The 23,258-nt window shown below is 41.2% G+C and overlaps 2 protein-coding genes across 2 annotated transcripts in view; one reads left to right on the plus strand and one right to left on the minus strand.

Moving 5' to 3' along the window:
• tcf25 (TCF25 ribosome quality control complex subunit) overlaps nt 1-23,258 on the minus strand; it is a 41,905-nt gene that overhangs the window by 16,630 nt on the left and 2,017 nt on the right. Inside the window, exons 2-13 of the mRNA XM_085991620.1 lie at nt 21,843-22,034; nt 21,141-21,215; nt 20,768-20,886; nt 20,128-20,193; nt 19,776-19,858; nt 19,267-19,397; nt 18,407-18,506; nt 12,109-12,202; nt 10,438-10,530; nt 8,963-9,068; nt 7,827-7,986; nt 5,905-5,992 (exon numbers count right to left, since the gene is read on the minus strand). Of these exons, the coding sequence (XP_085847746.1) occupies nt 5,905-5,992; nt 7,827-7,986; nt 8,963-9,068; nt 10,438-10,530; nt 12,109-12,202; nt 18,407-18,506; nt 19,267-19,397; nt 19,776-19,858; nt 20,128-20,193; nt 20,768-20,886; nt 21,141-21,215; nt 21,843-22,034 (1,307 nt within the window). The remainder of the gene's footprint in view (nt 1-5,904; nt 5,993-7,826; nt 7,987-8,962; nt 9,069-10,437; nt 10,531-12,108; nt 12,203-18,406; nt 18,507-19,266; nt 19,398-19,775; nt 19,859-20,127; nt 20,194-20,767; nt 20,887-21,140; nt 21,216-21,842; nt 22,035-23,258) is intronic.
• LOC147116567 (uncharacterized) lies at nt 978-3,090 on the plus strand. Its single transcript, XM_085991619.1, has one exon. The coding sequence runs from the start codon at nt 1,093-1,095 to the stop codon at nt 2,758-2,760; it is 1,668 nt and encodes a 555-aa protein (XP_085847745.1). The 5' UTR covers nt 978-1,092; the 3' UTR covers nt 2,761-3,090.

Genomic DNA, 23,258 nt, shown 5'->3' on the forward strand with positions numbered 1-23,258 from the left:
TGGAAATTGCACATACCTTACCAGCCACAATCCTCAGGAATAGTGGAAAGAGTGAATGGGGAAATCAAGGCCGCCCTAACCAAAGTATGCCAGCAAAATGGGTTGCAATGGTCGGATGCCGTGCCAGTAGTAATGTATCAGAAAAATAGAAACACAGGTCTGACACCACATGAGATCTTGATGGGCCGGCCTATGACAACAGGCACACGCCCACCCATGACTCCAGAGAAGGTGGCATTAATTTGGAATGATGAAAAATCATTAAAATATGCTCAGGCCATGTGTGAAGCAGCAGGAAGAATACATGAGAAAGTGAGACAGGCCCAGACGCGCCCCACAGAAGGAAACATGCACCCCTTTAAACCCAGAGATCAAGTTTATGTGAAAGCGCTAAATAAAGAATCTTTTTCTCCTAGGTGGAAAGGACCATATTTGATGCTGATTACAACTCGAACAGCTCTCAAATTGAAAGAAAAACCTGATTGGGTACACGCTACAAGGTGCAAGTTGCATCATCCGGAGGAAACACCGGAGGTGGAGTATAAACATACTGCACCAGACACCACTTCAGAAACGGGAAAAGATCCGTGCCCACCATAATTTGGCACTCCATTGAAGGACTGATTACTTTCGGATTGCTATATATGTTTATATTTAATGCTGTATAACAATAATTAGGATAATTTAAAGATTTCTAGGATAAATCAGGAAATATGTTAAACCAGATAATAATAATCGGCCTATGTGCAATAAGGACAGCCACCTGGACCATCCTGCCTACTGAAAAAACAGAATGGGCAGGCCAGTTAGGATGGACGGCGAGAGACAGTAACCAATCGCAGGGAACTTACACTTGTAACAATGGCACCATTTGTGTAATTTCTAATTGGACGATTAATTGCGAAGCCTGTGGGATGTTTGAAATGAAATCTGGGATGGATAAAATAGTATTTAGCCATGGTTCTAATATAACTCAGTATAGAATGGGAAAAGGGAGTGAACATAAGTTGTAGGATAGAGAATGACACTGACATACTAAACAATTATACTAAATTATGGAAATGGTATAAAAATGACACAAGAACCGGAGACATGGAACAACCGATATATTTGAAAGACGGTCAGGCGTACGGATGCGTAAATGCAACTCTTATAGAAGGAAGACCTCACTGGTATGGGGAAACATTCTTCGCAAAGAAAACTAAACAGATAGAAAGTCCTATGGACCATTTGCAAAGATTGCATTCTACCTGTACCCCGGTCTTGATCTCCCCATATACTCTAAATTTGACAGTACAGGTACAATATGAGGATAAAAAAGATACTGGATGTAATATTACTACTATACAAGCCAAATTGAATAAGAGTGTTAGGATCGGGAGAAGGGACTTAGCAACGGTCTTGGGAGGAGTAGGAACTGGTATGGGAGCCCTTAATGCAATAGATATTGAAACATTGCAGAATAAAATACAGCAAGTAGGAGGGCTGACGGGAGATGCTATAAAATTAAGAAATGCTTGGGACAATGGACTGACAGCAGCGATGTTAACACAGTGGATATCAGATACAATGAGTTGGAAGCAAGTAAATAAGGTAGAAAAGGAACAAGAGAATGTGGCCAAGGGACAAGAGAAAGTCAATAATCATACTCAATGTATGTTTAAAGAAATTACCAAGCAGTCACTGAGGGCTGAGCTAGAGCGAATCGCTCCTAGTTGGATGAGAATTTTCGGATTTGAAGGAAATAATCTAGAAGTAAAACCTGATCGAAGATATACTAAATGTGACCTTAAGGGATGTAATTTTACAATGAAAGTGGTAAATGTGACAAAAGCCAAAACCTGGTGTCAGTTCTTGGTATTGCCCCAACTGTTTGGAGAAAACTTTTGGTATCCCGAATTTCATGGTAAATGGATAGATCAGGGGAATAAGACCCACGATGCCTCGGATTGCCAAGATTGGCCGTTTGGAAAAGTATGCCCATTGCATACCCCTATATATGAACCTTGCTCATTGCAACATAGTAGAGGTACATGTATTTGGAATTTGAAACCTTGTAATGATACTACCTTGCAGGAGATAGGCCAGAACTATCTGTGTATTAGCAGTGCCTGGCCTATATATGTAGACGGGATTTTGAAAAGGCCCCCTTTAAACACTTGCATAAAAGATGTTTATACGGTGTTTGACCCACATACCAACAAGACATATCAGTTGGGAAAATGGGCTACGGTAATGCAAAGAACTGTATTGGGGATAGAAAATGCCCCCCCTACAGTTAATTTGGCTAATCTGACGAAATTTTTGAAAAACAATGAAAAGATAGCAGAAGCCTTAGCGAAAAGAGGAAGAGATCTGCACCATTTAAAAGCAGTGATGGATTATGATGAGCAAGGTTTGATTCAAATAGCTACGCAAATAACAGGTTTGACGGTACACCACTGGTGGGATGTGTTTAAAGGATGGTCACCTAAAGCATCCGCAGTGCTGGAATTGTTTGTTCACCCGATGGTTATATTTTGTGTAGTGACAGGAGTTTTATTTATATTAATTTGTATAATGTGGATAAGAGTGAGATATCTGCTAGCGCAAACAGTAGAATCAGTAGCATCTGTAAAAAGAGCTACGAAAGTACTAGAGAGAAAGAAAAGAAAAAGAGCAAACCAGGATGACTATGATGAAGAAGATTGTCTAAAAATGCGTCCTTTCCCAAAGGGATATTATCCTCCCTATGAAAACGAACTGAATACAATGCCGTAAAGCAGTGTTGATCAGTAAAGATCAACAAGGAGGGAATTGTGGGAGAAAACGTATTAAACATTAAGGCATGCTGGGATACTTGACCACTTTACTAATTGAACAAAGGACACTAAACTAGTTAAAACTAAAAGAACTGCTGACTGCCATAATGAAGTCAAGCTGACCTTTTGGCTTAGGACATCTGGTGATAAAATGTGAACATGTTAATCTGTTTCTTGAGAACAATGGAACCTATGAAACCTTATGTTGAAATGTAATGTAAGCTAATCACCTGAAGTTGTTTACCTTGCTGTATAACTATGAGCGCTGTACATTACAGGTAGACTATCCTTTATCCGAAAACCTCGGGACCAGCCGAGTTTCTGATAAAGGAGAATTTCGGATTTCGGAAGGTGGGTCGGCAGGGGGGGGGGTCGGCGGGGGGTCGTGCGCACGACTTACGCTGACGCTCAGCGTAAGTCAGTCGGGGTCGGCGGGGGTGTCGGCGGTTGTCGGGGCCGGCGGGGTCCGCGGGGGGGGGGGGGGATCGGTGGTTGTCGGGGCTGGTGGGGTCCGCGGGGGGGTCGGCGGTTGTCGGGGCTGGCGGGGTCCACCGGGGGGGGCGGGGGGGTCGTGCGCACGACTTACCCTTTATCCAAACTTCCGAAACCGGAACCCTCTAAAAACCGAAGGTTTTTTCGTTCGTACGCACGACTTACGCTGAACGAAAAAACCTTCGGTTTTTAGAGGGTTTCGGAAGTCCGGATAAAGGGTAGTCTACCTGTAGTAATTTAGAGTGCTGGTGGGCAGTAGGGACTGCTGCAGACTCTCCGTGATATCACGTAATAAATTCCTAAAGCGAACCTCGAAGTCTCCATCTGATAATTAATTTCCTCGACATGCAGCTAATGGGACTCCCCGTTATTTGTGCGCAAATGGTATAGCAACTTCAGGCGAGGGGCAGATGTGCCATTAAACGAAAACATCCAAAAGTTGCTGTCCGAGTTGTGCCGCTCCGCTGTCAGCTTAGCAAAAATGGCATCTCGCTGTCTGCCTCCCCACTGAAATGCACTGAATGGCATGAAGTTGTATTGTTATTTTTGTTTGTTTATGGGATGTGGGTGTCGCTGGCAAGGCCAGCATTTATTGCCCATCCCTAATTGCTCTTGAGAGGTGGTGGTGGTGAGCCACCTTCTTGAACGTGTGGTGAAGGTACTCCCACAGTGCTGTTAGGAAGGGAGTTCCAGGATTTTGACCCACGGTTGATATAAGCTAAACTCGTCACAGAAAGTTACGTCTTGTCCATTTCAGTCTAAGTATCCTTTCAACAATGTGATAAGTGTTAATTACTGCCAGTCAAGCTCTCTGGCACTGAAAATTAACTATTAAAACTGTGGAGACACATTCCATCAGATTTTTAAAAAAAATTATTTTTATTTTTTTTACTTTTCCTCTTTTTCTCTCTCTCTCTCAATCCAATCTTTCTTTCCCTCTCTATTTCTCTTTCTGTACCTGATTTGACATTGAATTTACCCACTCTAACTTACACTTCCTGCTCAGTCCTTGCGCTGTTTATTTCACAATCCTTCAGTCTGATTGGTTATGGGGATACACAGTTGCTTTCCCTGTTCACTCAATTCCGACATGCCCGGTTTCCCTCGCTGCGACGTGATCAGCTCGCACTTTCAGCAAAGTGCACGTTTAGGTTTTTAAATTTTTTGAGTAGCAAGGGCAAGTCTAACTAACAGCAGACACTGTTGGATGTTCTGCCACAGCAAATTATGGTCCATTTAATAAATTTTACATAGTTACACAGTATATACAGCACAGAAACAGGCCATTTGGCCTAACAGGTCCATGTTTATGCTCCACACAAGCCTCCTCCCACCCTTCATCTAACCCAATTAACGTATCCTTCTATTCCTTTCTCCCTCATGTGTTTATTTAGCTTCCCCTTTAATGCATCTATACTAGTCACCTCAACTACTCCTCGTCATGGTGAGTTCCACATTCTAACCACTCTCTGGGTAAGGAAGTTTCTCCTCAATTCCCTATTGCATTTATTAGTGACTATCTTATATTTATGGCCCCTAGTTCTGGTCTTCCCCCACAAGTGGAAATTTCTTCTCTACGTCTACCATATCACTTCCTTTCATAATCTTGAAAACCTCTATCAGGTCACCCCTCAGTCTTCTCTTTTCTATCCTTCCCGATAGGTATAACCTTCATGTATTTTGCCGCAGTCCTCCCCTGTGTTAAGTACACCCCCCAATTTGGTGTCATCTGCAAATTTTGAAATTGTACTTCCGATTCAAGTCCAGTTTTTTTTCCATCTCACCTTCATTTCAGCTTAATACTTCAAACCAACCTTTTATCAGACTTGCCATTTTTCTTTAAATTTAAACAATGCATCTATCTCCACGCCACACAACTTTTTTTTTAATCCTGATTAAATAAAGTCAACTGTGCATACTAGGTTGATGAGATTATGAAAATAAACCTGGAAGTTAATGCTTTTATAATCAGGACTACAATCTCAAGCAAGGGCTCTAACGAGAGATCAGGATGGGGTCTTTTATCAACTCGCACTTCCAGCAATTTGTGGTGCAAAAAAATGTGAGCTGAAGGGTGAGGAATAAAATCCAACTCACGGGCACGCGCGAGATGCCCCACTCCAGCAAATTCTGGGCCTATGTCTCGGACTTCAATTTTGTTTGAAATTTTCCTTTGAGGTATGAAGTTTTAGTATTTCTTCTGTAAAGGATAGTTCTATGAACTAAATCCACGTACTCTTAGTGGCAGTCATCAACAGACTCTATGGTGCGCTAGTGGGTAATTGCTCAACCGTTTGCAGTAAGAAGTGCGCATACTCCAGCTGATTAGAACATGGTAGAAAGATCTATTTCAAATCAGTTTTATTCTGGTTTAGTGAGTTTGGGATGAAGGACAACAGGCATATTTATACAGTTACACATACAGTATTTACATAGAGGACACAGTGAGCAAGAATTGTAGTTAGTCACAGCTTCTTTGTTCCAACTGCTGGTCGAGAGCAATTCTAATCAGGTCATTATCTCACGTGCACAGAATTTATTAGTAATTGACACCTGAAGTTGTTAATCTTACAATGTAAATTAATCAAGCAGTTTCTTTCATGACACATACCTTATCTGTACTTCAAATCCAAAAAACTTGTGTGACAACACACCCTGGTCTGCCTGCACACCACACTGATCCAGTAATGGCATCAGTACTGGAAATGAATACAAACAAGAGTTCATTACATGGCATTATTATTTTCTATATAAAAGGGGTGGTTTCTGGACACACTTGTTAGCGGAAACAATAGCAGATAAAAAAATAAAAACATGATATAGTTGCTTATTCTTAGTGTGGCAATTTATTACTAACTTATCACCAAGAGAATGGACATAATACCGAATCGCAAATGTTGGTCTTAGGCCATAGAACCTGTATTTATCGAATAAATCAAATTTAAAATAAAACCATATTGTAATAGTTTTAATAAATTTACTTTAAGCTAGTCAAACCTGTAATTGAAAAATATCAGTTTTCATATACAAAGCTGCTTGCCTTTCTTACACGATTACCATAACTACCTCCGATCACTTCCCAAAGCTGTCATTAGTTCTGATCCTGTTTCCCCACAGAAGACCAAAGGTCCATTCAGCACTGATTAAATGACTGAGTCTGTGCTTTAGCCCAGTTCCCTCCTTATATATCCCAGGCAATTTGTGGACACACAAGTATCATTTGAGCTGGGAAAACATGAAACAGACCTTCCCTTCAAAACTGACCAGCTGATTGTCACATACTGAATCAGCACCAAAAACACCACCAAAAGGACCACCAATTTGTAACAGGCCAATTATACTACACATTTTGCATTGATACAAATATTTTATTTGCATCAACAGAAACTTAGTATCAATGGGGTGTGAAATCACCTCAACAAATTTCAAGTTCTCACATGGTCAGTTTTCACCTTTTTAATGCTATCATCTCGTTAGTGCTCAGATTTAATTAGCAATTCTGTTACTCTGGCTAGAGTGTGCAACAGCCAACAAGGCCTGCAACACTCCGGAGCAACTATCTATCTCATGCTAAGACACACAAGCGTGGCACAGTAATATAGTGCATTGCAGCTCTAACATGCTGCACATTTGTGTCTGTAATTCTGCAATCTCAACCGTGATTCCTTGGGAAGCTGCTGAACATAGACCAGGCATTTTCACCACAAGCAGTGAGGAAATCGGAGGTTGTCATCTTAGGTTGCTAACGGGTGCTTAACAACATTAGCAAAGTCCCAGGAGTAGGTCTCCAGCTGCTTTCTCGGTCAGGCAGAGGAAAACAGGGAGGGGAGGGGGGGAAGCATCCGCGCACCACCACCACCACCACATGAAGCACACTGTCTACACTGATACAGAAGAGAATACTCCATTATACAGCTGTGGAATACAATTTTAGTTAGCACCACCACAAAAAGAAAATCACAAGGAACTATCTGGAACTGGCGAGTGCAAGCTTCAAAATAATTTTTTCTTCAATGTTTTAGTATACAAGACCAATATATAACAAGACACTGCATACTCCCCACATATTAAATCATACAATGCTGGCTATAAGCATCACATAAAATAATTTCCATCGGTTAAGGACTATATGTTCTCATGCCGATTTTATGCGAGTGCATAGTTTTGTATAGAACATGTACATATTCAGTACAAATCTTTCTGCTCACCGCTTAAAGGTCAAGTTTTGAAGATTGACATGCATTACATCTGTACAGTTTGTCACATTCTTCCTTTTGCTTCTTATATAATGAACACAGACAAGATAAAGACAGATTATTTAACAGAGTTTTAAACAAGAAGCAAATCACCGTTCTTAATCCAAGCATTTTACTTGCCAATACATGCCTCAGCTTCCTGTTAGTTGGGTAATTGCAAGTTTATAAAAATGATGGCAAAGAAGATTGGCACTGAACATGTTTTAAAGGAGACATCTTTAATATATAGCTATTAAATTTTTCAGTTGACGTACAAGGTCAATACTTGACTACTTACCACTTGGAAACACTATAAGAGCATTTTGTATCAGATGCTTAGCTCGCTCCTGCTTTTCAGTGCGCTCAGTATCTGACAGATCTTCTCGTTGCCCAAGATGGTAATAAGCCAGTGGAACGGAGAATGCAAAATTAGGGAGCTGAGACAGATTCAAATGGAACTGAGAGACAGCAGAAAGGAATAAGACATTACTGATAAAACTAAGACTGAACATTATGCAAACAAAGTAGCAAAGAGCTACAAATCACTTGCTTTGAAAATATTTTTTCCTTTTTGTGAAAAATTAACTTGTTGGGAATCACAACACATTATAATAAAAATTGATTTCATATATTCACATACTAAAGGAGAAATTTATTAAGTTTTATATTTTTAATTGTATGCAACCAGGATAAAAGTTGTATTTTATTTTTCCTGTAGTCACTTGCACTCAATGCTGATCACGTTGGACAATGGACCATATGCTCAAGGTCTCCCAATGCCTCTGCTACTGCATACATTGACCAGTAGAGGCCCACAACATCAAAACAAGATGCAGAGCTTTCCTTTTCCATTCACCAAGGAATACTAACTAAACATTGCAGTATATATACGTGCAAGATGAATCAACCACAAAATGCGAGTTTTACCAGCTTGTATTAGTTTCAGTGTTGCACTTACTGTCAGTGCAAAACTAAAGTTCAAGCACAGACCTTGCTCTATTCAGTGACATGCTTCCCTATTCAGTGCCATGTTTCCCAAAAGGATCAAGAGCTGCACAAAGCACCCCTCTCCTGAGCTAGGATAGGGATGAAGGGTTAAGAAGAAAAGTTAGCCAGTATTCCCATTCCCACTGGAAAGTGCATGTATTTTGATATTGAGTGAAGACAGCATCAAACTTGGCTATAATGCTCCAAATGCTCAAATACCCTGCCAATGCTCACATTTGGGCAAGCAACCGCAGGGTAGCAGACAGACACCCATAGAATCGCACTTCAGCACAGTCAACAGCTTCAGGACTGAGGGTGGGTGGGGGTGAAATAAACAGCAAGTACCAAAAAATGTTTTGACAAAACACTCCAGTCTCGTCACCTGTTTTTTATTTCAATATAAAATCAAAACTGTAACAAGCAAACCAATAATGGACATGTTCTCACCTCCCATTCCTCATAGAGCCGTATCAGGAAAGTATATTCTCGTGCTCGTAATGCCAATAGATCAATTATCAACAGAGCACATAGCGGATCTCTCTCAGGGTCCAGACTGTGGAGACAGACATTATGACTTAGACTGTGCCCAGAATTAGAGCACTATTTATTAAGCCACATTTTGTGGTATATGATTTTCAATTAGTGCATAATATTTCATATTTCCCAAAGCCTTATTAGTTCATTTAGTTCACGGCAGACTGGTTTAGTTTGAAAAGGTCTATTTTAAAAATTAAATTTATCTTCCCATTTTAGCACCGATGAAGTACATTTAGGTACTATGGAATAGAACAATTGAAAAGTGCCTTGGCAGTAATCATCAACTGGATTTAACATTCAATTTTTTTGATGTCTAAACTAGGTTGAAGAAGGAGATGGGCTCTTTAAAACTGAGTACTGAATTTTCTTCCCTTTTTGAAGTATGTTTGCAAAACTCATTTTACCAGCTTCTATTGTTAAAGAGTTTAAGCAAAAGGAATGAGAACACATTGTATTTAACTATTAACATTCTATTAAAAGCAGGTAACAAGGTAATAAAAGGTGGAGCACTGGAGGGACACAAGTTCAAGCTCTCTTTCCATTCAGTTTCCAATCTGTTCAGATCCAATGGCCATGAGATGGCACAAAGAAAGTTTGTCAATGGGCTTTTGATTGCAGGGCTGGTGTTGGCTTAGAAATAGCTCATTCACCTCCATCTTGGCTGCAGAAGGTGCAAGACTTGCTCAGGAAAGGAGGAAGCAACTACCACTGATAGTTAGGAGAAAGGAGGGTAGGAGCACCCTCAGTTCACCAAATTATTTACATTTTTGGAGTGAAGATCGAGAAAATCTAGTTTTACTCTGCAATGATCCTATTCAGTGGCTTTATGATTAGAATAGTCAGCTCATCATGACAATAATTCACATTTTGATACATTTATCTGTTTAGGAACTGTGGCAGCATTTTGATTCATCGTGTTGTTACTTAAATATATATTTTAATCATTTGAAATGGACACGGTCAGAATTATGGATTTTTAAACTTCACAGTGCTCCATTACTTCAACTTCCTTCCACAGAAACATAGAAGATAGGAGCAGGAGTAGGCCATCGGCCCCTCTAGCCTGTTCCGCCATTTAATGAGATCATGGCTGATCATCCAATTTCAGTTCCCTCTGAAGACATTCCTTACAACACTCATTTTAAAGTTATTTTTATTTTTATTTTGCAGCAATGAAATGTGGAGGCTTGTGGCATAGGCATGCAACCTGTACATTTTCACTGCAAAATTACATTTGGGGCAGACTAGTAATTTTTTAGAAATTTGTTTCTGCCTAGTCATAAAATTTAGTTTGGTGTATCTTTCCCTCAATGAACATTTTATCCCCAAAAGGGTGATAAAGTTACCAATAGGATATATGTCAGCAAGTGATTTCTGATTCTTACCACCGGATAAGCTTACAAAACTCCAGTGCTGTGCGTGGACAGCCCCTTTTCTCTAGAAATATCATGTGCTTGTAGAGTGCAAGGAAGAACGACCTGCGCAAGTACAAAGAGAGGAGAATCTGTGTCAGATAAAGGAAATTAGTTAAGCAGTAAAAAATAAGCTTTATCATTGGGGGGGGGGGGGGGGGGGGGAAAGAGGGGTCAAGAGGTGGACTGTGCAATAAGCTAAAATCAATGGAATTAAACTCTCAAGATATACTTAAGACAGCAAGAAAATGCATGCATAACAAGTGACCAATTATTTCTTCCAACTCAGTTAATGTCACTCATTTGCAAAGTACTAAGGCTCAGATATTCCAATCCCTACGGGTGTGTACGAGCTGTGTACCCAACCGTAGGGACATCGGAAATGCCGGTTTCAGGCATGCGCTCGACAGATCCTCCGTCTGCCCTGGAGAAGGGCCTCTGCGGGCGGATAGTTCCGCTTTGGAGACCCTCCGCCCGCAGGAAACCCTTACAATTCTTGCGCCTGGTAAAAGCAGGCATAAGGCCTGCTTCTAAAAAAAATTTCACTGATTTATCATTTAAAAACTGTGTTAAAAAAGGTAAGTTTATTTTTAGCCCCGTAAAACAACTTTAATTTTTTTTTCAAAAATTTAAATTTTTGTTTAAAATATTAAATTTATTGTAATTTCAAGTCATTTAAAAAATGTGCTTTTTTAAAAATGTATTTAAATTTTACTATGTTTTGGGGGTGATCGCCATTCATATATTTGACAGGTCTTCCTGTCAAGTGTATGAAGGGAGATTCCCTTCTGTGATTGGCTCCCCATGGCCCACGTGATCCCAGGGACGCTGCGAACTGCCTGCGCCTCTGGGATACCTGGGCCCTGCGCACTTGGAGTTTGGAGAGGCCCAGGAACGGAAGTGTGCGCTTCCCGGGAGCCCTCAGGTAAGGGCGTAGATTTTTCCAGATCGCAGACCACCGCACGTGGGATGCCTGCGATCGGAAAATACGGGCCTATATATTATTATCCAAAAAATTCAATAGTGACATTAAAAAGAATACTTCAAGGAAGGCTCAAAGATCAGTCAGCCTTCCATTTGTACCCGCCAGTTTTTAAGATCAAAAATGCTAATAAAACTTGCCTTTTGACGAAATTATTTTTTAAGCTGTTCAACCAGTGGCAGCCTCTGGCCTGTTTCTGACTTCATGTCACAGCAGCAGATGAATGAATGAGACACTGGGTGCTGAATTCAGCACTGAGCAGAGGACCAAGTGAAGACTACAGCAGTATACGGCTTTCTCATCAAGTTATGCTTGCACTTTAGTGATGTATTAATACTGAGGCAGTAATTCATGTTCCTGCTGAAAGGTTATGCTAAATCCCAATAATAGTCCCAGTCTGTCTCACCAAGAGATGTGCTGTACTTAAAAATTCATGAACGAGATTGCCAACTGCAAGCAAAGCATTAAACATATCCCCACATGGCAGGTGGGGAGAACAGGAATGGGATCAGGGTAGGTCAATATTTGTATGAGTTAAAACAAGAGACTGGTTTACTACGGCAATGAACCAATACAAAAAAGCACAACTTCTAACAATTCAAAGTGAAGAGAAGCTCTCCACAAAGATTAAATGTAACACTTGGAACAAGTATAGCACAAACCTGTTCTCAGCTCGTCGATAATCCAACCGGCTATTTCCATTGGTCAGGCTAAACACTGGGTGAAATGCACTTTCAAAACAGTACAATGCTTTTTCTGAATGGAGGGAAGTGAGATAAAAATAACTTACTGATACATATAATCTTTGGCACAGTTGAAAGAACATCCCAACTCTTGTAAGAGACAAGTTAGAAAATTTTCCGATGTTACTATAAAGCAATTTTACTTCCAACCTCATCACAGTGCAGCTGGGCACTTCCCCATATTTTGATTTAGTTAGTGCCAGCTAGGAAGCAGAGTCCATAAATTCTTTTAAAAGTGAATTAGATAGTTGCTCGAAAATGTACTATTAATAAGAACATAACATAACATAAGTAGGAGCAGGAGTAGGCCATACGGCCCCTCGGGCCTGCTCCGCCATTCAATAGGATCATGGCTGATCCGAACCTAGACTCACGTCCACTTCCCTGCCCGCTCCCCGTAACCACTAATTCCCTTATCAGCTAGGAAACTGTCTATCTCAGTTTTAAATTTATTTAATGTCGCAGCTTCCACAGCTCTGGAGGTAGCAAATTCCATAGATTCACTACCCTCTGAGTGAGGAAGTTTCTCATCTCAGTTTTGAAACGGCAGCCCCTTATTCTAAGATTATGCCCCCTAGTTCTAGCCTCACCCATCAGTGGAAACATCCTCCCCGCATCCACCCGATCAAGCCCCCTCACAATCTTATATGTTTCGATAAGATCGCCTCTCATTCTTCTGAATTCCAATGAGTAGAAGCCCAACCTACTCAACCTTTCCTCATAAGTCAACCCCCTCATCTCCGGAATCAACCAAGTGAACCTTCTCTGAACTGCCTCGAGAGCAAGTATCTTTTCTTAAATATGGAAACCAAAACTGTACGCAGTATTCCAGGTGTGGCCTCACCAGTACCACAGTCTGTTCGCCCTCCTGCCATCTGGGAGACGCTACAGATGCATTCGCACCCGTACGACCAGATTTAGGAACAGCTTCTTTCCCAGGGCTGTCATCCTACTGAACTCCACAAATAAACTCTAAAGCCTGCACATCTGCCAATGCACTTTATTATGGTTATGTTTATGTTAATATACTACAAGCCAAATGTATGTTGAATGTTTAAATGTCTTAATCCAAATGTACACTCTCGGGAGCCGCAAGCCTACATTTCGTTGTACTGCACTTGTGCACTAACAATGACAATAAAAGTTGATTTGATTTGATTTGAACTGAAGCAAGACTTCCCTGCTTTTATACTCCATCCCCCTTGCAATAAAAGCCAAGATTCCATTGGCCTTCCTGATCACCTGCTGTACCTGCATACTAACCTTGTGTTTCATGCACCAGGACCCCCAGATCCCTTTGTACTGTCGCACTTTGCAGTTTCTTTCCATTTAGATAATAACTTGCTCTATGATTTTTTCTGCCAAAGTGCATAACCTCACACTTTCCAACATTATATTCCATCTGCCAAATTTCTGCCCACTCACTTAGCCTGTCCATGTCCTTTTGCAGGTTTTTTATATCCTCCTCACTCACTGCTTTCCCTCCCATCTTTGTATCGTCGGCAAACTTGGATACGTTGCACTTGGTCCCCTCCTCCAAATCGTTAATATAGATTGTAAAGAGTTGGGGTCCCAGCACTGACCCCTGCGGAACACCACTAGTTACTGATTGCCAACCTGAGAATGAACCATTTATCCCCACTCTGTTTTCTGTTAGATAGCCAATCTTCCACCCATGCCAGTATATTACCCCCAATCCCATGATTTTTTAATCTTGTGCAGTAATCTTGTGTGGCACCTTGTCAAATGCCTTTTGGAAGTCCAAATACACCACATCCACTGGTTCCCCTTTATCCACCCTGTTTGTTACGTCCTCAAAGAATTCAAGCAAATTTGTCAAACATGGCTTCCCCTTCATAATACCATGCTGACTCTGTCCGATTAAATTATGCTTATCCAAATGTCCTGTTACTGCTTCCTTAATAATGGACTCCAACATTTTACCAACCACAGATGTTAGGCTAACTGGTCTATAGTTTCCACCCTTTTGTCTACCTCCCTTTTTAAATAAGGGCATTACATTAGCAATTTTCCAATCTGCTGGGACCTTTCCTGAATCCAGGGAGTTTTGGAAAATTAACACCAATGCATCCGCAATCCCTACCGCTACTTCTCTCAAGACCCTAGGCTGTAAGCCATCAGGTCCAGGGGATTTATCCGCCTTAAGTCCCATTATCTTACCGAGTACCATCTCCTTAGTGATTTTAATCGTGTTTAGCTCCTCCCCCCCTATAGCCCCCCGTTTGTCCAGTGTTGGGATATTTTTAGTGTCCTCTACTGCAAAGACTGATACAAAATATTTGTTCAGCGTATTTGCCATCTCCATGTGTCCCACTACTAATTTCCCGGTCTTGTCCTCTAAGGGACCAACATTCACTTTAGCCACCCTTTTTCTTTTTATATAACTGTAGAAACTCTTGCTATCCGTTTTTATATTTTTTGCTAGTTTACTTTCATAATCTATCTTCCCTTTCTTAATTAATCTTTGAGTTATTCTTTGCTGGCTTTTAAATGCTTCCCAATCTTCTATCCTCCTACTAGATTTGGCGACTTTATATGCCCTTGTTTTCAGTCGGATACTGTCCTTTATTACTTTACTTAGCCACGGATGGCTGTCTTTTCTTTTTTGCCCCTTTTTCCTCAGTGGAATATATTTTACTTGAAAGTTGTGAAATATCTCCTTGAATGTACACCACTGCTCATGTACCGTCTTACACATTATCCTATTTTCCCAGTCCACTTTAGTCAACACTGCTCTCATACCTTCATAGTCTCCTTTATTTAAGCTTAGTACGCTGGTTTGAGATCCAACTCTCTCACCCTCAAACTGAATTTGGAATTCAACCATGTTATGGTCACTCATTCCAAGGGGATCCTTTACTAGGACATTTTTTATTAATCCTGTCTCATTACACAGGACCAGATCTAAGATTGCCTGCCCCCTGGTTGGTTCAGTAACATACTGCTCAAGGAACCTGTCCCTAATGCACTCTATGAACTCTTCCTCAAGGCTGCCCTGCCCAATTTGTTTTGTCCAGTCAATATGAAAGTTAAAATCTCCCATGATTATAGCTGTTCCCTTATTACAAGCCCCAACTATTTCCTGATTTATACTCCGACCAACAGAGTTGCAACTGTTAGGAGGCCTATAGACTACGCCCACTAGTGACTTTTTCCCCCTTATTATTCCTTATCTCCACCCAAACTGTTTCACTATCTTGATCCTTTGATCCAGTATCATTTCTCACTATTGCAGTGATTCCATCCTTTATTAACACAGCCACCCCACCTCCCTTTCCTTCCTGTCTGTCCTTCCTAATAGTCAAATACCCCTGGATGTTTAGTTCCCAGTCATGGTCACCTCACAGCCATGTTTCTGTAATGGCCACCAGATCATACCCATGTGTAGTTATTTGTACCGTCAACTCATCTATTTTGTTACATGGGGAGTGAGCAGGAGAGGTTTACAAGAAAAACACCAGCAGACTTGTTGGCTGAATGACCTGTTTCTGTGCAGTAACATTCTACAATTCTATGTCAACTTATGCCCACTGAGCAACTATATTATACCCAGCCAATTAATTCACATGCCCTTTAAAGATAGATAATGTGATTATCCCAATTTGTTAATGAACAGTAACTTCAGTCAAGTTAGAATTAAGAGACCAAGAATGATCATCAGCCACAACTTGAAACCACAATCTGTAACCACATGGCCCGGCATATCCGTCACTCTATTACCATCAAGCCAGGGGACCAACCCTGGTTCAATAAGGAGTGTAGGAAAGCATGCCAGGAGCGCACCAGGCGTACCTAAAAATGCAGTGCCAACCTGGGGAAGTTGCAACACAGGACTACATGCATGCTAAAAAGCGGAAGCAGCATGCTATAGACAGGGCTAAGCGATCCCACAATCAATGGATCAGATCAAAGCTCTGCAGTCCTTCCACATCCAGTCGTGAATGGCGGTGAACCATTAAACAACTAACGGGAGGAGGCGGCTCCATGAATATCCCCATCCTCAATGATGGTAGAGCCCAGCACATGAGCAAAAGACAAAGCTGAAGCGTTTGCAACCATCTTCAGCCAGAAGTGCCGAGTGGATGATCCATATCAGCCTCCTCCTGAGGTCCCCACCATCACAGAAGCCAGTCTTCAGCCAATTTGATTCACTCCACGTGATATCAAAAAACGGCTGAGCGCACTGGATACAGCAAAGGCTGTGGGCCCCAACAACATCCCGGCTGTCGTGCTGAAGACTTGTGCTCCAGAACTAGCCACACCTCTAGCCAAGCTGTTCCAGTACAGCTACAACACTGGCATCTATCCGACAATGTGTAAAACTACTCAGGTATGTCCTGTCCACAAAAAGCAGGACAAATCCAACCCGGTCAATTACCACCCCATCAGTCTACTCTCAATCATCAGCAAAGTGATGGAAGGTGTTGTCGACAGTGCTATCAAGCAGCACTTACTCACCAATAGCCTGCTCACTGATGACCAGTTTGGATTCCGCCAGGACCACTTGGCTCCAGACCTCATTACAGCCTTGGTTCAAACTTGGACAAAAGAGCTGAATTCCAGAGGTGAGGTGAGAGTGACTGCCCTTGACATCAAGGCAGCATTTGAGCGAGTGTGGCATCAAGGAGCCCTAGTAAAACTGAAGTCAATGGGAATCGGGGGGAAAACTCTCCACTGGCTGGAGTCATACCCAGCACAAAGGAAGATGGTTGTGGTGGTTGGAGGTCAACCATCATAGCCCCAGGACATCGCTGTAGGAGTTCCTCAGGGTAGTGTTCTAGGCCCAACCATCTTCAGCTGCTTCATCAATGACCTTCCCTCCATCATAAGGACAGAAATGGGGATGTTTGCTGATGACTGCAGAGTGTTCCGTGCCATTCACAACTCCTTAGATAATGAAGCAGTCCATGCCCACATGCAGCAAGGCCTGGACAACATTCAGGCTTGGGCTGATAAGTGGCAGGTAACACTCGTGCCACACAAGTGCCAGACAATGATTATCTCCAAAAAGCAAGCATCTAACCATCGTCCCTTGACATTCAACGGCATTACCATCGCTGAACCCCCCACCATCAATATCCTGGGGGTCACCATTGACCAGAAACTTAACTGGACCAGCCACATAAATACCGTGGTAACAAGAGCAGGTCAGAGGATGGGTATTCTGCAGCAAGTGTCTCACCTCCTGACTCCCCAAAGCCTTTCCATCATCTACAAGGCACAAGTAAGGAGCGTGATGGAATACTCTCCACTTGCCTGCATGAGTGCAGCTCCAACAACACTCAAAAAGCTCGACACCATCGAAGACAAAGCAGCCCGCTTGATTGGCACCCCATCCACCACTTTAAACATTCACTCCCTCCACCACCAGCGTACCGTGGCTGCAGTGTGTACCATCTATAAGATGCACTGCAGCAACTCGCCAAGGCTTCTTCGGCAGCACCTCCCAAACTCACGACCTCTACCACCTAGAAGGACAAGGGCAGCATGTACATGGGAACACCACCACCTCCAAGTTCCCCTCCAAAGTCACACACCATCCTGACTTGGAAGTATATCGCGGTGTCAAAATCCAGGAACTCCCTCCCTAACAGCACTGTGGGAGTACCTTCACCACACAGACTGCAGCGGTTCAAGAAGGCGGATCACCACCACCTTCTCAAGGGCAAGTAGTGATGGGAAATAAATACTGGCCTTGCTAGCGACGGCCACATCCCATAAACAAATTGAAACATCAACAAATACAGATAATTCAGTACTTAGAAACATGAGTTTATCCAAGTCACTGCAGTTATGGCAAAGTCACCCCATGAGAAATTGATGGATAAGGTCTCACAGTTAGATTTAGAACATGACTCGGTTATTTAAATAGCTTTATCATATCATGCGATTGCATAAACCAATAGCCAGGAAGTAAGTTCTGGACTTCCAAAAGGGTTCAAATCCCAGTTTAAACTGACAATTATGTTTAATAAGGGATGTTTTCCTAATTTCAACCAGGTAAATTGTGAGAAGCAGCCAGATGTAAACAGGCAGGGACTGTCCTCGCCTCTTAACTGCAGGCTAGACCATAGGTGCTGGGGACATATTTTGTTGGGGGCAAAGGAAAAAAAATCACTGTTGACTGGTATCAAACTATTCCTTTCAATGGATATGCATTCACAATTCTGTTTTGAAATTACAGACTGCCTCTTACCAATTAGGTCACGTGCCATTTCCTGATCCTCTTGCATCCGACAGATGTCACTTAGCTGCAGTAGTGAGTCAATGTGATGCGGGTTCACACGGAGCAGAGCCTGGGGTCAGGGAAGAAAGAATCATCAGTTGTGCTTAGTTACTAACAACTTCTGTTGATTAAAGTGCTCCACCACATGTAGGATCCAGCTCCTATTCATTTTACTGAAAGTCACATGCAGTAAGAGGCTCTACTGAAAGAGTGTTTTCCTGAGGGCTTGATTTCTCTTCCCATACAACAAGAGGGCTTGATGCCAACACTTTCTAGAGTCTGGAATTTCCATGAAATCAGAATCCAATCAAATAAAAAAAATTAGTTTGAGAGAGAGCGAGGTCCTGGGTCTTTGCAATTTTAATGTTCACAGACCGTATACCGCAAAACCAATATTAACACTTTTCACTCCCGTATCACTACTTTAGGGAGGGACTACAACTTTGAGCAATATTTTTGGAAGTCTGCAAAATCAACTAATAAGATTTATTTTATAAAAAAGGTAGAATATATAGCTTTTGCTGGTTAGATGCTAATGCTATAATGGCAGAATTATACACATACCAATAGGATATTTTGAATAGAGCATGATCTGAGTGAAGCAACCTATTTACAAAGAGCTCTTGTGCAACTGGCTAAAAGAATGAGATGTGTAAAAATTTTAGCCTATATAAAGCATACTCAATTTGTTCCTGATCCAACAGTACAAACTGTAGATATAGTGAAAAAAAAGACACTGGTTACAATCTACTTTTTTCTTTCTTACATAAATCAGGCAGTTTGATTGCCATGTACTTAATTTTGTCAGACACAATCTATTAATGACCTACCAAAATATTATTTGGGTCCATAGAATCTACTGCATCCAAGAACTTGAACTGGGCCTGTTGATAATCACGGCTGTGTTCAAAGGTGAAGTACTGAGCTCCTCCCTTTGTCTCCAGCAGCTGCATAGAAATCCCTGTAAGTGGCAAAGCAAGAGTTAAGTTCTGGATTGATTCTGACTTTGGACATCAATGGTAATGCTAAGGCAATATTGTGTGTTACATAGTAAAAAAAAAAAAAAACATTTTTGGGTGGGGGAGGAAGAGGGGGAAGAATGAGCAAACCTTAAAACAATGTATTTTTAAAAAAGGTGCTGGATTCTTTTACCACATAGTTTCCATTACCACAGTTTCCATTGTTGAACTACTCATATTCCAGTAGCTGGGTTGACATTCACACTCTACACTGTCCAAATGTAGCCTAGTTGGATCAGCTCTAAGCTGTGCTGGATTATGCAGCATCTTGTGATAAAACAATATCTGCATACAGGTAGTTAGCATATATATATATTTACCTGTTTTAGTGTACCGTGGCCAAGTATCTTTTGGTGTTGTGAGCCATGTACTCCTGTGCAATGGCCGATGTCGCTGCTTTGACCTGATTTGAAAAATTTAAATGAAAAAAACTGAAAGCTTCACAGTTCTTAATTCACAACATTTAAAAATCTTTAGATAAATAGCACACAGAATTAAACATACTTTAAGCAGAAATCAAAACTTTAATTTAGACATTTCCCCCCAGTTATACAAGACACTGAATCAAACATTAAATAGAAATCAGGTAAAATAAGATTATGTCACGTACTATCACAATTTAAATAGGTTGAAAACAATGGCCATCTCTTAGTTGACAACACACTAGCTAACCTTTGTTCCCCAAGAACTGCTCGGGCCCCAAAATATCTCTTTAGTTCAGTCTCTGGATTCAGATTCCTGCAGGAAATAAAAGTTAATTTATAATAAGCAGGAGATAGAGAATAGTGAACATTAAATAAAAAAGCTTGCATTTATATAGCGCCTTTCACAATCTCAGGATGTCCCAAAGTGCTTTACAGCAAATTAAGTACTTTTGCAGCGTTGTAATACAAGAAACACAGCAGCCAATTTGCACACAGCAAGCTCCCACAAATAGCAATGTGATAATGACAGATAATCTGTTTTAGTGATATTATTTGAGGGATAAATATTGGCCAGGACACCAGGGATAACTCCCGTACTCTTCTTCAAATAGAGCCATGGGATCTTTTGCTTCTACCTGGGGCCTCGGTAGAACGTCTCATCTAAAAGACGGCACCTCCAACAGTGCAGCAGTACTCACTGGAGTGTCAGTCTAGATTTTGTGCTCAAGTTTCTGGAGTGGGACTTATTGAATAACTTAACCTCAAGTAGTGATTGTTAAGAGACATAAAAAAGCAACAAGGTACACAAATTGATGCTACCAATCTATCAAATTGCCAAAACTGAGGTTACGCCTCCGACATGATAAAAGTGTGGTTTAATTTCTTACCTATGTTCAACATACAGCAATGGTCTTGTTTCTGCACTGAGACTGTGAGTTTGGTAATGGAAACCATTGGGCCCCTCAATCTCTTGTAGAATGCTATCAATGTCATCGGCAGCACCTTCCTGTAAAGAGAACAAACACTTTGTAAGACTTTATAGGTCAACACAACTTTACTTATTGCTAGGAGTGAACAGAAAGGAGGCCTATCCAGGTCTGTCGTTCGAAGTTCAAAACAGCTTGCATCCAAATGGATTACTTCCTGCACCATAAGCAAACATTACACTCACTTCCCTTTGATGATACATAAATAGTTGAAAATTGGCTACTTGTAGTACAGAACTGCAAAGTGCTGGTTAATCACCATTCACAACATCACCTGGGCATCAGCAGGAGTATTGTTCCGGTTTTTCTTTTTCTTTTTTTTCCGTTTGGGCTTGTTACTTGAATTCGTCTGGGAAGCAAAAATGAATACTTTTCAAGAAAGTTTTCTATGAAATAGAAACTAATGTTCCATCTTTACATATAAAGCAAGATTTCATGTGCAGCAACTATTTAAACAGCAAACAGAATGGGTGGATAGATATTTTGTATTTAATGCACATCTACCACATTTGTTACAGGTGCTAAACAATTTTTTTAAAAAGGGAATTTGGATTCTTCTGAGCTGGAGTGGAATTTACAGGCAACTACAATTGGCCTGAGTTTACAAGGAAATACAATTGAAATGCTTATTTAGACTACTTCCCAATAGGGAATTACTTGAGCAGTGGCTTTGATGGTACAGATTGAATTAAACACAGCTCCACCTTTGCAGGACAACATCATAACCATGTTCCAGAATACACATGAGCAACACCATTGGAGGTCTGCCAGCTGTAGTTACATTTGGCACAGTGGAATGAGACGAAAAAGCTTGTGTGTTATCGAGTACCATAAACACAGTGAATTCAATCAGATTGAAGGTATTTTTCTATCAAAAGCTGTGCATGTACAAAAGCTCTACATCTTCAATGATTCAGGTAATGTACAAAACCACTATGAGGTTTTAGCTTAGTTGCATGAAATATTAAAAAATTACCTGCAAAACGTCAGATTCATTTTCCAATTTTTCATTTTTCTTTTCCAGTTCTTCATTTTCTATATTCTGCGTAGCTTCAGTTTGATCATCCTCCCCAGTCAGAGAGTCTTTGAGCCTCAAGTTTATACCATCCGGTTCTTCTGTAGGATGTTCCTCGCTAGCTGCATCATTTTCACCATCAGCTTCACCTATCTACAGAAATAGAAAATAACTCAAAACCTTATACAAGGACGACACTGATCTCCACATATTACAACCGTATGATGCTCTGTCCCTTCCACTTCTCATTCGGTTAGCACTGTTGCCTCACAGCGCCAGGGACCCGGGTTCGAATCCGGCCTCGGGTGACTGTCTGTGTGGAGTTTGCACATTCTCCCCGTGTTTGCGTGGGTTTTCTCCGGGTGCTCCGGTTTCCTCCCACAGTCCAAAGATGTGCGGGTTAGGTTGATTGGCTATGATAAATTGACCCTTAGTGTTAGGGGGATTAAATACGTGGGGTTACAGGGATAGGGTGGGATACGTGTTGGTGTAGGGGTTACGGGGATTGGGTGGGATATGTGTCGGTGCAGGCTCGATGGGCCGAAATGGCCTCTATCTGCACTGTGGGGTTTCTGTGATTCAGTGGTAAATGCTTTTCTAGGTACTAGAACTACGTATGCTGTAATCAATTTAATCAGGATCACGGGATTCAATGTTTGCATTTTCATGTACTTATTGGAATAATTTGAAATCGTCATCCAAGTACTGAAATACATGGCGACAATAAATGCACAGAGTTGGCTATTGATGCCCATAAAGTGCAAGGCTTTTATAGAAGATACCAAAATTATGGAATAACCCAGGGGCAATTTTTTCAATCCCTAGTTTCATTATCAGAAGTAGGCTAATTCAACAGTGAAGTTTGCTGTGTGCATGTGGTCTCTCAACAAACAGCTACCGCCCCTATTGCAGTTGTTTTCACCTTCAGATAGGTACACCTATTATTTTGCATTCCAATTTTTCTTCTTGTATTCAGTTACAGTAAAATAATTAAACAGAATATTCCACCAAGTTAAAAGGGAAGGAATGCATAGTAGATTCAATTGTACCATACAGCATCAATGAAAACGTTATTATCTTAAACAAAAACACTCTGTCCCTCCATTTGTCAGGAAAATACAGGGCTGGAATCTTGGTCTTGCACAATGATAACTTCCGGAATACAGAATAATGCAGCAGGAAAAATTACTTGTTGGGTGAGACATTAAGCTTAGGCCATGGCATTCTACTCAGGTGGACAGAAAAGGTTCCATAGCATTAATCATATTAGAGCATGGAATTCTCAGAGTGCTCTGGTCCATATTCATCCCTTCAATCAAAAGGGATTAACTGGTTATTCATTAAGTTGCTGTTTACGAGACCTTACTTTGCTAGTGC

The sequence above is a fragment of the Somniosus microcephalus genome, chromosome 6 (genome assembly GCF_052327205.1).
Source record: "Somniosus microcephalus isolate GS21.2 chromosome 6, FLI_Smic_1.0, whole genome shotgun sequence".
Taxonomy (NCBI): Eukaryota; Metazoa; Chordata; class Chondrichthyes; order Squaliformes; family Somniosidae; genus Somniosus; species Somniosus microcephalus.